General features: G+C 38.4%; 2 protein-coding genes across 5 annotated transcripts in view; one reads left to right on the forward strand and one right to left on the reverse strand.

The window, feature by feature from the left end:
* Positions 1 to 293: 293 nt before the first annotated feature.
* LOC113240579 (dynein heavy chain 1, axonemal-like) lies at positions 294 to 9,147 on the reverse strand. Its single transcript, XM_026477914.1, has 5 exons — positions 8,980 to 9,147; positions 6,327 to 6,437; positions 3,337 to 3,459; positions 1,243 to 1,388; positions 294 to 396 (listed from the first exon to the last, which is right to left on the reverse strand). Exons 1-5 carry the CDS (start codon positions 9,145 to 9,147, stop codon positions 294 to 296), a joined length of 651 nt encoding a protein of 216 aa, XP_026333699.1.
* Positions 9,148 to 10,056: 909 nt separating this feature from the next.
* The window catches only part of LOC113240588 (dynein regulatory complex protein 9-like), a 260,286-nt gene continuing 253,132 nt past the window's right edge, over positions 10,057 to 17,210 (forward strand). For all 4 annotated transcript variants that reach the window (XM_026477926.1, XM_026477924.1, XM_026477925.1 and 1 more), the window contains exons 1-3: positions 10,057 to 10,114; positions 11,401 to 11,518; positions 16,487 to 16,643. In XM_026477926.1, coding sequence (XP_026333711.1) covers positions 10,070 to 10,114; positions 11,401 to 11,518; positions 16,487 to 16,643 — 320 coding nt within the window. In that variant the 5' untranslated portion in view covers positions 10,057 to 10,069. The remainder of the gene's footprint in view (positions 10,115 to 11,400; positions 11,519 to 16,486; positions 16,644 to 17,210) is intronic.

Below are 17,210 nucleotides of genomic sequence, written 5' to 3' on the forward strand. Positions count from 1 at the left end.
GGCCCGCCCGCTCGTGTAGGCCCTTTTGGCGCGCTTCAATTTGCCTCACTTAGCGTGTGCGGGTTAGGTTTCTATGCGTTATTATTCTAAGGTTACGATATTCAGTTTCAAGTTTCGGTACACACCGTGAACTACATTATCCGCTAACTAACCCAACGATCTCGCTAACTATGTAAAATAAGACGCCCTTCTGCCGTCCTTCATCCTCTCGCGTATTCATAGTCACTACTTACTACGTATTTTCTTAGCTTAGTTTTGCATGCAACTATGTCAGCTATGCTAGTGAAGTTAGCTTAGCAGGCATAGTTGGTTGCATGTAAGTTAGCTAGCTTCGTTCGCGGTGTGGCCTGCGCTTGGGACTTCTCTCTCTTCTTTTTGGCTCCTATCGTGTCTGTACTACACACAGAGTTATCACTGTTTAAAGCGATCCATTTAATAGTACATTATTGCAGAGGCCGAGAAGTAAGGGAATGCTGGACGAGTATAAGTTACAAGGGCGAACGCCAGGGAGGCCTGACAAGCAATGCCCGTTACCGCCGAGGCAAGTATAGAATTTTTTGTCAAACAATGCGACGAAATAATTAAAAACTAAAGAGAGGAAGATGTATAATAGAAAAACTAAAAAAAATATTAACTAGCATTAAAATTTATTACTAAAAGAAAATGTTATTATTTTCCAGACACGTTGATAGTATAGTCTGCTGAATTTCGGATGATGTGTTTGAATATCTATTACTGTATTTTCGTTATTGCTCTTCTCACTAGCGCTCATTTTTGCGACCAAAATACAAAAAAACAAAAGATTACCAAAACACTTTAGGTCTAAATGTTACCGCCATTTTCTTTTTTTTAAAGTAAGCGGTACGCAGTTATGAACATTGGGCAGTTGGCTGTATGAGTTTTTTTTTTCGACTGTTTACATAGTCCATAGTTCAGTTAGTAGGTAGATTTAAAAGTATAGAGAAGAGGACAGTAATGGATGTCCGTAAGTGACAAACTTTCCGTGTTCGTTTTTTGAAAGTAATACAAAAATTTCCGAGCTTGTTTGAGAAAGTAATATTTTTATTTTTGATAGAAAATAAAATTTGATGAATTATTGTTGTTTATGATGCTAGTAATATATAGTCGTGAGACATTGTTAGTATTTTAAAAATAAGTCTATATATTTTAGTGATGATATTACAAGTCACCTACAGGCAATAATCCTGCCTTTTAAATAAAATCAAGTAAGTAAAAACTTACCGACAATCGAAATCAGTGTTATCAAAGACTTCGAGTGGCAGTTTAGGGAACGTGCTGTAAAGTCCGTAGTATTGCTGGTCAGTCAGTTCATACTCCGAAGGGGGCAGCAGCCAGTATGGCTGGACTCCCACCTGCCGGAGCATTTTCTGAAAGAAATCCAGGAAAATAGTTCAGTTTTTTCTTTATGATAACAAGTGATGAACAAGTCGTGGGCATGGTGGCAAGCGACACGTCAGTCCATTGCAGTTGCGGAGTCACTCAAGAGCTTTAAATCGCAAAGATCTGGGCACTGCCACTGCGCCTGTTACACTGTGACATAAGTTGAGACGTCCCATATGTCTGTAATTTCAGCAGCACCCTTAGGCGCCGAGTAAACCTGTATCTTGCGTTGGATACAAGCAACCGGCCACTAGAAACAAATATTCTATTTCATACAAATTGCGGTTGTAGCAGCCGACGACAGTGTCCGACTGCTGCCACCGGCGACTATGTCCGGTTGCCGAAACAGGCGACTGTGTCGATTCCATATCAATTGTTTGAGAATAGAATATTCGTTTCTAGTTGCCGCTTGCTTGTATCCAACACAAGACACACGTTTGCGTGGCGCCTTACCCTTCAAAACCGGAACGCAGTAGGGTGCTGCTTGGCGGTAGAAATATGTAGATAAGGTAGATAAAGTACGATACTTCCCTGGATGAACTCCTTCACAAAGAGTTCTACTGCTACAAAATGTTATACAGGGTGATAAAAAAATCACTGGCCATTTTTTTTCCCTGAACACATTAGTGAAATAAAACAAAAAAAGTTCCCATTTTTTTGATGTTAATATTTCCCAATAATTTCTAACGCGTGGTTAACTCAAAATAGTAAATTTAATTGAGCGATCGACGCCGAGTTGTCTAGACGCCTAGGCGCTCACGCGATGCGCTCATCCTACCGCAAAATGGCGGCTATTTGGTTTCGCAAATTAGAAAAGGATTAAGTTTAAATACAAGTTTTTATAAATAAAAATTATTATTCTGCATTGCTAAATAAATACCCTCCGTACTACAACAAAAACATCTGAAATAAAATGCAGTAATACACCGCAAATCCTGCATTTAAAAAGCAATAATGAAATTTTTGGTATACTTGGGTAAATATGATAATATTCCGTTTGAGTGGTTCTAACGTTTACCATGAAATTACTCCTTAAAGTATAGTTTATAAACATTTATATTCAGGGTAAAAGGGTAAACTTAAAAAACGCAACTTACAGTATGTTTTCAATAAATAAACACCGACATCACCAGCCCAAACAATAAATAACACACACGATTGTCGTGACGTATTTTTGAAGTTGTTTATTTTTTTTAAATGACAGACCCAGGCATTAAAAACTTTATGGTTTGCTAGAGTAGTTACCGAAATAGCAATTAGTATTAGTTCTTTTACCTGTTATAACTTCGATATCCGATAAATCGGTATAAAATCATCACCGGCACCTCTAGGTGTGGTACGCTTCCAGAGACGCATGAATCGCGTGAGCGGCTAGGCGACAGCACGTCGCGCCGCGCGACAACAGACCTGCGCTAACGCACCGCTCGTTAGTTTAATACTTTGTTGTCTGTCAAATACATGAACTCGCGCGCTGACTCCGACCACTGCCCCTACACAGTTCTTGTTGTTATAGCAACGGCGTCTGCTAATCATCGGGTATCAATATTGTTCACAATTTTCCGGAAAACTTTGAGATGTCATAACTTATCTAACTATATGAAAAAAACCGAACAAGTATTTTTTTTTTCCATTGTACAGTATGCTCCTTTAAAATGGTCAGTGGTTTTTTATCACTTGTATGTGGTGGGATGCATCTACATTGATTAAAAAATTTGTACAAAGTGTGTGAGGAATGATGTGAAGGAAGAAGAAAGAAAATGTATATAAAGAAGGGAAACTAATTTAAAAATATACTAACAAAATGTATTATACAATCAATAACATTTACAATTGCCACAGGACATCTGAGCGGCCAACAGCAACACGTTAAGGTGTGAATAATTGTTCAGCACAATGTTTTGGGAGCTGTACATAAAAGGACCTTGTATCCATTACCTTCAAGTTGGCAGCAAGGAATTTCCTGCGTAGTCTCTCGATCTTGACCAGTCGCGGCAGCTCCTTAGGCAGTACCACTGCCAAGAACTGAAGCTTTGGCACAAATGCCTCAAACGGGAATTGCTGTAACGCAATGATATAGCTTAAAAATATGCAAAATTACAACTTTTCAGAATAGAGGTTTAAAGATTCTACGAACGAAATTGGTTGAATAATTTTTTTATGCGTAATAGTACATTGTTTATTAAATGCGGTAAATAAAAAATTACGAACGAGACTATGAGAAGCCCGAAGTCGAAGCCTGGGGGCTTTCGGAGTCGAGGTTCATAATTCCCGTACCGCCCATTACACATACAATGTTTTTCACATTTTTCATCACACTAGCACGTAAATAGTACTTATGATTGCATGCAGGCTAACTTGACTATAATGCCTCAAAATAAAAACCTCGGGCCTTTTTTCCATGGTTGTAAAAATAAAAGTTACAAAAATATCACAAATAGTCATGTTAGAAATCGGAGATTTGAGTAAATAATACATCGTACGTAATTTCTATGTCCTTTTCAGGACGAAGATAAAAATGTGGTGTCAAATGTAGTAAACGCAATAATGTTTGTAGTTAGCATTTGTATTAGTTAAATTATAACTCTTTCAGATACTATATTAATTTAATAATATATTTGAGCAGGAACTTTATAATTTTTTCTTCAACAAAAATCAGTCAAAACGAGTTATGTGAAAACGCATGTATGCGAGGTTTGCACTCTAAGGCGACGATGAACATAATGTGTTTCATATAGTTCGTATTATTTTTTAACCGACTTCAAAAAAGGAGGAGGTTCTCAATTCGACTGTATGTTCTTTTTTTTTGTATGTATGTTACGCGATAACTCCGATATTTGTGAACCGATTTTCATGATTCTTTTTTTGTTGGAAAGGGGGTACTTTCAGAGTGGTCCCATTTCATTTTGAAGAAAATCATCCACCTCAAAGGGTGGCTGTTTACGCATGAAGATTCATTTTTATAAATAGCGCCTAACTTTAATTTAGGAGCAATTACTTTTAGCAATAATTTAGTTGATTTTGCTATTTCTCCAATTCAAGGCGTTTTTCTCTCGATATACTTTGAGTAGTGTGGTAGTGAGAACCTATTTTTATTATCTCCAGTATCAAGTCCTGTATAGTGGCGAACTAGGGGATATTTCAATGAAACTTAGCAAATAGACGTAATTCCACGTGCTTTTGAGGTCGGTTTTTTTAGTACTCTGTACTGAGATTATTCGACTTTCATGTTACAAAGCACTTTTGACGTTTGATCACAAGTGGCTTTAGGGCGCATTTATTCGACACAAATTACATAGCGCTCACCCCGCGCGGCCGCCGCGCGACCGCGTGCGTCTAACTGTCATGGCAAAATACGCTCTATTTATTTAGGTTTTACGTTTTGACTTAAATGAGCGTCTCGGGCACGCGGGCGAGCATGGCTTCAAATTGGTCTACGCGGCGGCTCGCGCGGTGGCCATTATTCAGAGGAATTTCAATGTTGTTGGCTAGTAAATAGAATTCAGATTCGTCATTAATGTACAAGAAGGCGTGGTAACTGGGCGGTCACCGCGCGGCGGCCGAGCGAAAACTCTCTCCTCGTATAACTGGACGCTTGAGGGTATGAAATATACACATCTAAAGTGTCTAGGGATCAAAGATGTTGTTGCCAAATACAGAAAATCAGTTTTTTTTAATAAACATTAAATATTTTTAACATCAATAGCTTTTTTGGTCAGTCTCATAATTAAAAAAAGTAAATAAACAAATAATTTAATAAATCTATGTATTTTTATTTAACTACCTTGATCACTAGACACTTTTGATGTGTATACAATAACAAATACTCATTAATGCATATAAGAACATACACACACAACAACAGAGTACAACAAGGGGTCTTATTCATCATCAACGTACGTCCCACTCTTGGGCACGGGTCTCTTCTCAGGCGAAGGTTTAGGTCATAGTCTGCCACGCTGGCCCAATGCGAGTTGGGGACTTTACACGTTTTCCGAGGGTTGTGAACCTTCTTCAAGTGTAGGTTTCAACACGATGTTTTCCTTCATCGAAATCATACATTTTCAAATTAAACTTGGCACAAATTCCGGATTCGAACTCACGCCCTTTGCTTGAAAGGCGGTAGGTCAAACCATAAGGCTACCATGGCTTCTCTTTATACATAGTGTATAGTATTACAGTCTTATAGCTAGAAAGCAATTTCCTTCAGGCGACCTCGTCAACCACACATCGAGTATATAACCAGAAATAGAGACGAAATAAGGACCATCCATCCCTGGCAACTCATCATGCAATTAGGCCTTATATCATTTTAGATATCAACTCTCGTTTGCGCTGAAATCACAAATTAGAAAACTGAAATAGTAAAGCGCCAACAACTGACCTGTGTACGTCACCGTATACTACAAAAATATTCTGTATTTATTGTAATAAAGATAATATCTCTAACAATGGGGGACATTCCATTTCGGTGGTGTGGGGAAAAACAGCAAGACATCTAATTACAAAACAAACGGAATCACATTTCATCGGTAATTAAATATTAAATATGTAATTTTGTATATATTGTCCATTATAGCAAACCTCAAGTAAATCTGGTCGATTTGAAGGGAAACAATTGACGACACCTGTCGATTGCGAATTCGGGCTGGCCAATCGGAGCGCAGTTGTCACAGTAATGATTTGGCAGAATAATTTTCAAACAAATTAAATGACATTTCGTTTCTATTTCTGGTTTTACACTCAATGGGTTGACAGGATAAGCTTAAAAATAATAATAAACATAAGGTGCAATAAAAGCACATTACATGTATATGAATCCAAGATGCAAGAAAAAAACTACTTTCAATATTTAGTAAATGCTACCATAGTGTTACGTTAATTATAACCAGCTACTGCAAAAATGTTTAATTATATAAAATGCTTACAACACTGTCATCTTCTTTATATGTAGTCCAACGCCCGGGTGGAAGAAGTAACTTTGGTTTATGAGGTTTCGGCAGCGATATAAGGGTGGGCGCTAATTTCTCCGTTTTGGCCTAAAAGAAGCACATAAATATAAACCGCGATCTCAAACACACAATTTTTATGAAAACACAATTCTACAAAGTTGTAGAACGAATGTGAGTGGTAATGTGGAGCAAGACTGACTCCGGCGCACGTATCACAACAGGCAAACATATTATGAATAAATGAAAAGTGTGATAAGATTGATGCAAGTTTTTTTTATAATATCAAGTGACGGGACGAACAATTCTTGCGCCTGGTGGTAAGCGACACGCCTGTCCGTAACAGTTGCAGTGCCGCTTAGAGCTTTAAATTGCCTAACTAAACCAACTAAAATTGTACATTAAGACTTCAAATTAGACGCTTGAAGAAGCGCTGCAGTTGAGCGACGGTGGCGCGGCAGCCGCGCGTCAGTGACACTTCAGTAATTTTTAGTTCACTAATTGTGACTGCAAAAATGGTGCGTGCGTGTCACGACAGCGGCGCTGCAACTGCGCTTCTAAATACTGTAAAAAGTAGTAGAAGCGTGGCTGCACAGCACCACCGTGGTGCCACTGCGACGCTTTTATTAGCGCCTAACTTGAAGGTGCCCGTAGTAGAGAATTGCGGCAGCACTCGCCACTGCCGCCCCGGTATCAAGTAACGCCGCCGCCGCCGCCGCGGTGCTTGTATGAAAATGTGTAATTCAAAATGGACGACCACAATCATGGCCCAGCGGCGGCTGTGCCACAAATTACACTCAAACTCACGAGAGAAATAAATGTAGACCATACAAATATTAATCCCCGCCCGGCAATCGAACCTGGAACTTTTGCGTGGAAGGCCAGTATGGTAACAGTTCGGCCACAGGCGCAGTTATTGATCAATGAACGTTCTAAGACTGATTACAAATGGCGCTACAAGTTTCCGGAACTGGCCACTTACATCAAACAATACTTAAAAAGTAATTACAACATTTGAAAATGGAACTCTTTGGCTGTAGAATACAGTTTGTTTCATCTGACTGTCACTTGTTTTTACATTGTGGCGTTATTTTAGAAATTGGTTGTCAACATTCTAACACGTGAAAATTTTCGTAATACGATTTTCTACGACTTGAAGTGTAATTTAACAGCTCAGCGGAGCTTCTCTCGGCTTCAAAACTGCTTTTGGTGATAAAGCACCATGCAAGACAATTATTTACAGCTGGTTTGCAGAATTAAAACGCAGTCGTGTGAATCTCAGTGACGAATTTTGTGATAGTCGCCCGTCCACTGCTGTGGTCAACAAAAATACCGATGCTGTTTTTTTATATATATATAATAGGCATACGCTTGGCCACAATCAAACCTGATGTTAAGCGACGATGTGGCCGACAATGGGACGCGTTTGCCTCAAAAATGCCTATTCACTCTAGCCTTGAACAGCCCCAAATTGTACTTTTCGGGAAAAGCTTGGACTCCACAAGAGAATTATTGTTAGTAAGTCTCTTTGCTTTTCGCTCCACCGAGTCCAAGGCAGCTAACTGGTAATGGGCAGAGCCGTCCCAAAGGTGGCAGCAGTACTCCATACCGGATCGAACTTGTGCTTTATACAGATTTAAAAGCTGTTCAGGTGCGAAGTACCGCCTGACCTTGTAATGTATGCCTAGTTTTCTGGCAGCAGTTTTTGCCAAGCACTCGATGTGTCGCCCAAAGTTGAGATTGGATGATAAGTCCGGACCAAGTAGCACAAGGTGGTCCCTTATCGGCACGGATATGTGCGCCGTGTGATCAAAACAGACAGGCATGTGACATACCATGAGATTCGGTCTTTAGGCATAGGCATGAGTCAAATACAATCAAATACTACAAACATTTGGGTGTAAAAGCTGTGCTCTCGGTGGATCCCATACAAATTTGACTGAGGCTCAAAAAAACGGATCGCGTCACTTGGAGCAATGCAATGCTTACCAGATTCAATAAAGGAGCGTCAAATTTGGTGCGGGACTTAGTAGCAGGTGACGAAACATGGATTTATGGTTACGATCCCAAAACAAAGCAGCAATCAAGCGTATGGGTCTTTCGAGATGAGCCGAAACCAATCAAAGTGGCACGCGTGCAAAGTGCCTCTAAGCGGATAATTGCTTCTTTTTTCAATAAAACTGGCCACGTGGCTACTGTTGCTTTGGAGAATCGTTGTACCGTGAATAGTGATTGGGACACTACCATTTGTTTGCCGGAAGTTATTGACAAACTCCGTAAAAATAACCGTAAACGCCGTATCATCTTGCACTACGACAATGCCAGTTCTCACACGGCCAGACAGACAAATGAATTTTTGAAGGTGAACAATGTTGACCTTATGAGGCATCCCGCGTATAGTCCCGACCTGGCATCTTGTGACTTTTATTTTTTTCCAAAAATTAAGATCTTATAGTGCGCTCCACGTAATTGAAATCGTCCATTAGTAGACAATTGTAAACAAATGCAAGGGCGACATAACAACTACAACTGTTGTTATGGCGCCGAGTGTAATCAGCCTTGGGTTAGTAGTTAAGTTTTTTGTTGTCTTAAAAATTAAAATATTGTTTCGCAGCTTTAACGACGTATTTACCTGTAATATTAGTTTCATTCGCTTTTTAGCACATAAGTCTTTTGTAGGATCATCCTTAGTAATTTCAGAAACCAATTCCGAGTAGTAACCCCTTTTGGGTATCGCATCCCTGGAGATGTTGTCGTAGATCACATCGTGGCGCTTTATCTTTTTCTTTTTGCTATACATTATTAAGATACATAAAGCTTATTATATAAAATTAATTCCTAATTTTAGAATTTTATTTTATTTACTTGGCAAAACGTCAATAGTGAAGTGAATATTTTCTTCAGTTTACAAATTATTTTCGGCCAGTATGTAACAATTTGTTTTTTTTCATCCTCGAAGGTTTTATATCAAAAAACTGTGTTGTTGTCAACGATAATCCTAAACCCATGTACTAACTTTTTGTGGTACAATTTATCTATTGATTTTTATTCCAGAAATCAAAGTTAAATGATAGTTCAATAGGTACAGCGCTGCGCCATATATACTGTATGACCACGAGGTGTCTAGAAAAATACTTTAAAAAATTTCGGTCACAGAACTGTATTCATTACAGTTACTGGCGTTTAGCGCTTTTCCTAATTTCTGAATCAAGACATAATTTCATACGAGGTTAAAAAAACTAAAACTCAGCCTGAGTTCACCCTTAGAGGATGGAAAAAAACACAATAACCAGACTACTTTAATAAAAAAAAGCAAGCGTTTGCATTTGATCGTAGAGGGACGTAGAGGGAGAATAAAAAAAAAGAATAGAGGGAGAATTCGTTTTTTTTCCATACTCTAAGAAGGGGAGAATCGTTTGATGTTGTTGATTTTTAAATTCTTTAAGGTTTATAATAACATAATTCAGCCAAGTCTTTTCTTTAACCAAAGAGCATCGATACACAAATCATCGACAGAATGTAATTATTTTGTTGAAAGGACACTTATAAGACAATTTATGTGTCATTTTATGACGTCCTATTTATTCCTATTGTTATTTTTTTTACAATGTTTACAATGTTTTTTATTTTGTTACAGTTAAATTTTTTAACAATTTTTTAACTTTTTTTTTACATATATTATTATAGTTTTCATGATGCAAAGTGACCTAAAAGAAATCTACATGCCGTCGTCGGAGTCACAAAGGGTCTCCACTCGACAGACTGAAGTTAGCGTTGCAATTCATTTTGATATTGACTTCCTTTGCAATTTAGAACACGTTTCTTTATAAGAGCGATGCCACGCCGGCGTTGCCGGTGCGTTGCGTCGTGGCAACGCTAATGATTTCAACGCACTGATTCACGAGTGTTTGACTTGCGTTTTTCGCTTGATTGCGTGTCTGGCTTCGCGCATACGCAAAAATCTGTCGCGTACGCGCAGGTAGGACTGTCCACGAGTCGCTCGCTTACTTTGCGTTGGATTTCTTTGCGTTGCGTGAGTTTGATATCTAGCAAGCTTGTTATTTCCACGCAAGCAACAGGAAACGTTTGCGGAAGACAGTACCACTGGCCAATCACAGAGCAGCAACGTCCACGCGCCCACTACAACCAAATCAAAATGCGCGCAAGTCTCTCCGCAAAGCAAAGCGGAAGAATCGTGAACGCCTTTGCGCGGAAGGATGATTTCAATGCGGTTTACCAAAGTAATTCCCCCCCCCCCAACCGCGCAAAGGCGTTCCAACCGGCGTCCCCAACCGGTCCTCCAACCGGCCCCCCAAACCGGCCACCCAACCGGCCCCCCAAACCAAAATTGATTTCAATTGAATTGATTTTTTAATCTGATTGAATTTGAAATTTAATTGATTAACGCCCAACACTGGTCTCAGGGTGACGGGCACGGTGACATTGCCCCTCAGATCTTTGCGATTTAAAGCTCTGAGTGGCACTGCAACTGTTATGGACAGGCGTGTCGCTTACCACGAGGTAAGCGACTTGTTGTTTTACTTGTTCGTCCCGTCACTTGGTATCATAAAAAAGCTAGCTTCGTTCGCGATGTGGCCTGCGCTTAACGTCGCTTAAGCTCGCAGCACCTCACTCCTGGAAAAACGGGACTTTCGACATTATTTCAACTAGGTTTCCATACTTATAGGATAGGCATTGAAGCAGTCAAAACATCACAGTTTAATTCTTTATTAGAAAATGTAACTATTTTTTTCGGATTTAATTTCGAGTTTTCGCGCTTTCACGTACATTAATGGCGAATCTGAATTGTATTTACTAGGCAACAACATTTAAATCCCTCAGAATAATACAACCGCGCGGTCGCGTAGTGTCGAAAACTAAAAAAAATTTGGAGCGTATTTTGCCATGACAGTTAGATGCACGCGGTCGCTGCGCGTCAGCCAGGTGGTCTCACGGCGTGAGCGCGATGAAGTCGTGTCGAATAAACGCGCCTTTATATATTTTTAGTATTTTGTACTCTGTAAATACTAATACGTTTATTTTTCATTTGTAGATGGAACAAAATAACAAAGGATCACTGGAAGAAAGTTCTCGGTGTTGTCTAGATTTATTCTTCTCGATGTTGGCGGCCACTGTATGGGAAGATGCTCTGATTACACTTAACATTCTTGGTAACTATCGGGGGTCACTCTTAACATTACCTGAGGGCGGAGGGTTTTTGGATATTGCTTAGTAACTAAAACGAGTGATAAACAATTGACCTACCTTGACAAGCGCGCTGTCGGTCGGCTAAACGAAGACTGAGCACCCAGTTACACGACGCGAAATTTTCGTGAGGCCCAGTTACCACGCTTTCACGTACATACATTAATGGCGCATCTGAATTCTATTTACTAGGGACGCTCATTTAAGTTAAAACGTAGAAACTAATATTATAAATTTTGCCATGACAGTTAGGTGCACGCGTTTGCTGCGCGGTAGCCGCGCGGCGTGAATGCTAAGAAATTTGTGTCGACTAAATGCGCCCTGACACGCGATTATTCCTCTTTTTGTGATTTGGTTCTCTTTTGGTCAGGACACTTTTAAGCGCAAACCTGACGTTCATTTGTTGGTATAGTCTGTTCCAATTCATTTTAATAATCATTCATTTTAAATGGTTAAGTTTCTAAAGCAATCACTCAATAAATCGAATAAGCGACACTTTCACGTTTATTTCGAACATTTTGACTTGATATCTCATCACTTTTTCCAAAAATATTCATTTGAATAACATCGTAAAATCGTATTTGAAAAATGGTAGTCGAAAAGAGAGTCACTTTTTAATTAGAGATGTATGAATAGTCATATCATATAGTAAAAATATTCAGTTCATTCAATTAATGTTTTTGTAATCGGTTAGTAAATCAAAAATTTCAATCGCCATCGAACGAGTATCTAAGTGTAAGGATTTGAAGGAGGATTTAAAATTAAGATTTCAGAAATTTTGAAATATGCTTTTAGTAGGTTATGAAAACCGGTAGTATTACTTAATTAAACGAATCGATTCATTCAATTAATTAATTGATTTGAAGTTGGCAGTAAAGTATGGCCATCGCTAAACCGTCTATAGTCGGGTCGCGTATATGGCTTTCCGTATATAGTACGTCCCCCAAGGAGAGACGAGGTAGGTAGGCACGCTTTTCTAAGGGGCTAAACAACTGAAATACCGTACTCAGTATGTCCCCTCGAAGCGACTAATTAGATACGCCTTTAAAAACCCATATTTAGTACGTCCACTAGGGGATGTAGGTACGGCTTTTCGTAAGAAACGCTCGTAAGAAAGCGTCTGATTCGTCACGTCTCGGGTAATTATTCAAACAAAATATCTGCTATAACATAGATTTTATGTATTTATTAAAGTTAAAAGGAATACAATTACAAAATTAATCATTATCAATATTTAGAAATATATTTAAACAGTTTTGATCAAATACAAGAAAATTTATTACGAAACGAACAAGTGCTATTACAGTCTGAAAGAATTTTTCGAAGACAAAAATTAAATGTTATCCATTAAGTATATTCTAAAATATAATATAGAAATTAAGTAAGTGATGATAAGTGTATAGTAGACACTTTGAAATTCTCATCATTCGCTCCTTCATACTTCAATAATTGAAAATCAGTCACAAGTTTACTAACTAGACTTGTAAATCGTCCATTTTAACTGAAGCACAAACGATATTAATTAGAAGTTATGCCGCGAATTACGTAAAAATGCATGCAAGATCGAAATGAAATGTGACACTGCGTTCGCGTGAAATCAGTTGTTATTGATAATTATTATTATTTCTGGCCTATTTGAAACATGCCAATATCACCAAACATGCAACTAATTAGAGCTTAGAGTTGTCTATTTTGTAGGTGTTTATTGGTAGTGAGACTGAGAGAGATAGCTTCCGTGTTTATTATTTGCGTTTTGCACTGTATACTTAAAGCAATACGAGACATCTTGTTTGAACTATGTATGACCTTTGAGTTTTTGATTCTAGAATTACTCGACGTGACGAATCAGAGACGCTTTTTTGCGAGAGTTTCTTACGAAAACCCGTACATTATTCGTCGCCTAATGGACTTACCAAATACGGTTTTTTAATCGCTTAAATGTATGTGGTAGTTGGAAAGGCGTATCTAATTCGTCACTTCGAGGGGACAGTGTGCGATATTTCAGTTGTTTAGACCGTTAGAAAAGCGTACAGAACTCGTCTCTCCTTGAGGGACGTACTGTATACGGGAAGCCATATACGCGGTCGGGTCAGTGACTTGTTTATTTACTGTTTGTCTATATGGTTTGAAACGACGACGAAGTATAGCTGAATAAACTCAGTACAGAGTACTAAAAAAACCGACCTCAAAAGTACGTGGAATTACATATATTTGCTAAGTTTCATTGAAATATCCTCTAGTTCGCCACTATACAGGACTTGATACTGGAGATAATAAAAATAGGTTCTCACTACGACATTACTCAAAGCATATCGAGAGAAAAACGCCTTGAATTGGAGAAATAGCAAAATCAACTAAATAATTGCTAAAAGTAATTGCTCCTAAATTAAAGTCAGGCGCTATTTATAAAAATGAATCTTCATGCGTGAACAGCCACCCTTTGAGGCGGTTGATTTTCTTCAAAATAAAATGGGACCACTATGGAAGTACCCCCTTTCCAACAAAAAAATAATCATGAAAATCGGTTCACAAATACCGGAGTTATCGCGTAACATACATACAAAAAAAACAAAAAAACAAAAAAAGGACATACAGTCGAATTGAGAAAACACAAAAACAAAAAAAGGACATACAGTCGAAATGAGAACCTCCTCCTTTTTTGAAGCCGGTTAAAAAGTAAAAACCGAAGAAAAAAGTCAGGTCACAAATGTCGGAGTAATTGCGTAACATACACTACAAAATACAGACGAATTGCAAACCTCCTCCCTTTTTGAAGTCGGTTAAAAATAGATTAAGATAGCTACAGTAAGTGACATGTGTCGGTTTATACTGTGATCACAATCACAGATAAGTTGATGGCATAATTTATGGGTATATAGTCAACTTTGAGATAATAAAGACTTTGTATACATTAAATTGAGTCACTTAAAACAACAAGTGATTTGAAATTAGTATGAAAAAAAAAGTGTGCATGGCGAGAGGCGAGACAGACTCTGATTTTCAGTCGTTCCTGTTTCAACGTCGGTCTTTAATCCTTTGGACTTTAAATCATTCTTATTAAAAGCATCATACAATTGAAATTAAATCTTGAGTGTTACTATTTATATAATGATCGATCATCGTTTTCATTTAATCGATCATTGATCACAAACACAAATAAAAATCCCTGATCCGGCTGGACTCAAACCTGTGATTTTTCGCCAAACCGGAGCGGTAAATCGCAGTCGGCCGCTTGTCATTGGCGGATTTGTGTCAAATTTTCTCCGCCTGTTCTTACTTTATATATATTTATTTTAAGCGCGCTGCACTCACTTCCTAAATTCTAGGCTTATTTCTTATTCTTATTACCTCGGCCTAGGTTTGTTTCTTATTACCTTATAGGTAAGAACTCACGGAGCGGTTTTCACCTGCACCCGCTTAGCCGTCGTTAGCAACCACAGACGTTTTACGGCGTCTGCGAATAATATCCGGAACAATGTCTTTACTGTTGCACCTAGAATCATTTAGGCAGTCTCCTTTTTAATTCTTCAATAATGTAAAATGCGTTAGCTTACTGGTGTGTACAGTCATATACACGAGATACGAGACCCCCTAACATGCCCAAATTGACCTTTTTGTTCTGAGAGCCATCTTACGTATTGAACAAAGAAAAACATAAAGAAATTTCAATTTTATTGTATAAGCAATACAGTGGAGTGTTGCTTGAAGATAATCAACATATTTTTAAAACCAATAGGTACTAAGTTTCGTCATTTAATATCCGAGTAATTTGGTCGAGCGGCTTGTTGTATGGACTGCCAGATACAATACTCGTGGTTCGATTCCACGAGCACTATTTTGTTTTAACGTTGTATCTTTAAAAGCATTATTTATTTTAATGATAACATTGTTGATAAATCATAATACTTGCTCACTAGAAATTGCCTAAGGTGGGTGGGTAGATATTATTAATAAACTGTAGGGTGGGTATGGATAAATTAACATATGACGGAATCGCTCTGCAGTTTGCATACGATCGATCGTTTGGTTCCCATTTATCTATTCAGTATTAATTATTTTCAAAGTTTTCTTTCTTGTTTTAATATGCCGCACTTAAAGGAATTATAAAAATTAGAAATTATTATTCTGTATGGACAAGACTTAGACATTCCTTACACCTATCCAGAGGTTAAAAACAAAAAATATATTATATAGTCATGGCTAAATGATATTTATTGTTAATGTGACTCGAACCATGCTTGCCTTAACTTGCAAAGCAATCTTTATACCGCTTGGCCACGATGGCCTTGCTAAAGCTGGTTGAATTTTGTATTCTGTATTTAAGTAAAAACTATACCTTAAAGATCAAATTGGCTTAAAAACTTTCTTACAGTGTTATTCACAAATGAGATGACCAGGGAGTCAGTCAGAATTTTACGCCTCACGGGTTAATGATTAAGTTTGTTTTGCAACTTTCTCCACATTTTTGTGCTCAGAACCAAAAGGTCGACAAAGTCAGCTTAGGTGGTTAGGTATCTTGTGTATATGACTGTACCATGGCGATATCTGGGGCTTAATTGATGATCTCGATCACAAATCGCGTTCATCTCCCAAGTTTGCGCTTTCCCGTACAAAAGTTTAGTTCCGAATGCCTCATAATGGTTAGTTTTAAAATGATAACGTACGTAAAACACACTCGCAGGGCGTTGGCTGGGTCGCCATAAGGTGAGAAGGAAGTAGGGAAGCTTGCAAACGAAATGGAAACGAGTGTACTTCTCGACTATACATTTATTACTAACTAATCTTGCTCCTTTCACTACATAATATACTAAGTACTAACATACTATATAGTCCGTTCCGCAACCACGGCGGCTACGTCATCGCACAAACCTGCGGTGTCGCGGTTGAAAACCGCTCCGTGAGTTTTTGGCCTGATTCCTCATTATCTGTTTTAGCTAATGGCAATACCACCATGGTCTTGACACGAACATTGAACAATTTTAATAAATTGCGCGAGAAAACATTCTCTGTTGCACCAAGCATGTTGGAAACAGAACAGAAGTCGGAATCTAATACGGATATGGCCATAAATCTCAAGCTAGATGCTGATTTGTGAGTACACAATACGACGTCTTTGGCTTGGAATTGAATAGAAAGATTTTTTGTATGATACGAAGTGATCGGACGAAAGTCGCGCCTCTGGTGTTAAGTAACACGTCGGTTCATGGCAGTAGCAGAGCCAGAGCTTTAAATCGCAAAGGGACACTGCGTCTGCGCCCGTCACTCTGAGAGAGTAATTTCACCAGCACCCTTGCCCTTCAAAACCGCAACACAGTACAAACATCATAAAAGTGGTAGTGCCCCTCAGAACTTTGCACTTTAAGGCTCTGAGTGACACTGTAACTGTTATGGACAGGCGTGTAGCTTACCATCAGGCGCACGACTTATTCGTCCCGTAACTTGATGTTATAAATATATATATATCAAGGTGGAACCTGAAAAGCAGCGTATAGTGCTGAGGCTCCGTCCTTTTCATTAACACTAGATTCTATCATATTTCCGAAACTGTACCTTTATTAAATTTTAACGATGCCTTACTTTTTTAAACTCGTATCTTATAAAGGATAATTATTTAGGAGATGGCAAAACTTTTTACTTATTTTAAATTTTTTATCGAGG

This window comes from Hyposmocoma kahamanoa, unplaced genomic scaffold (assembly GCF_003589595.1).
Source record: "Hyposmocoma kahamanoa isolate Upper Pololo Valley unplaced genomic scaffold, ASM358959v1 157, whole genome shotgun sequence".
NCBI lineage: Eukaryota > Metazoa > Arthropoda > Insecta > Lepidoptera > Cosmopterigidae > Hyposmocoma > Hyposmocoma kahamanoa.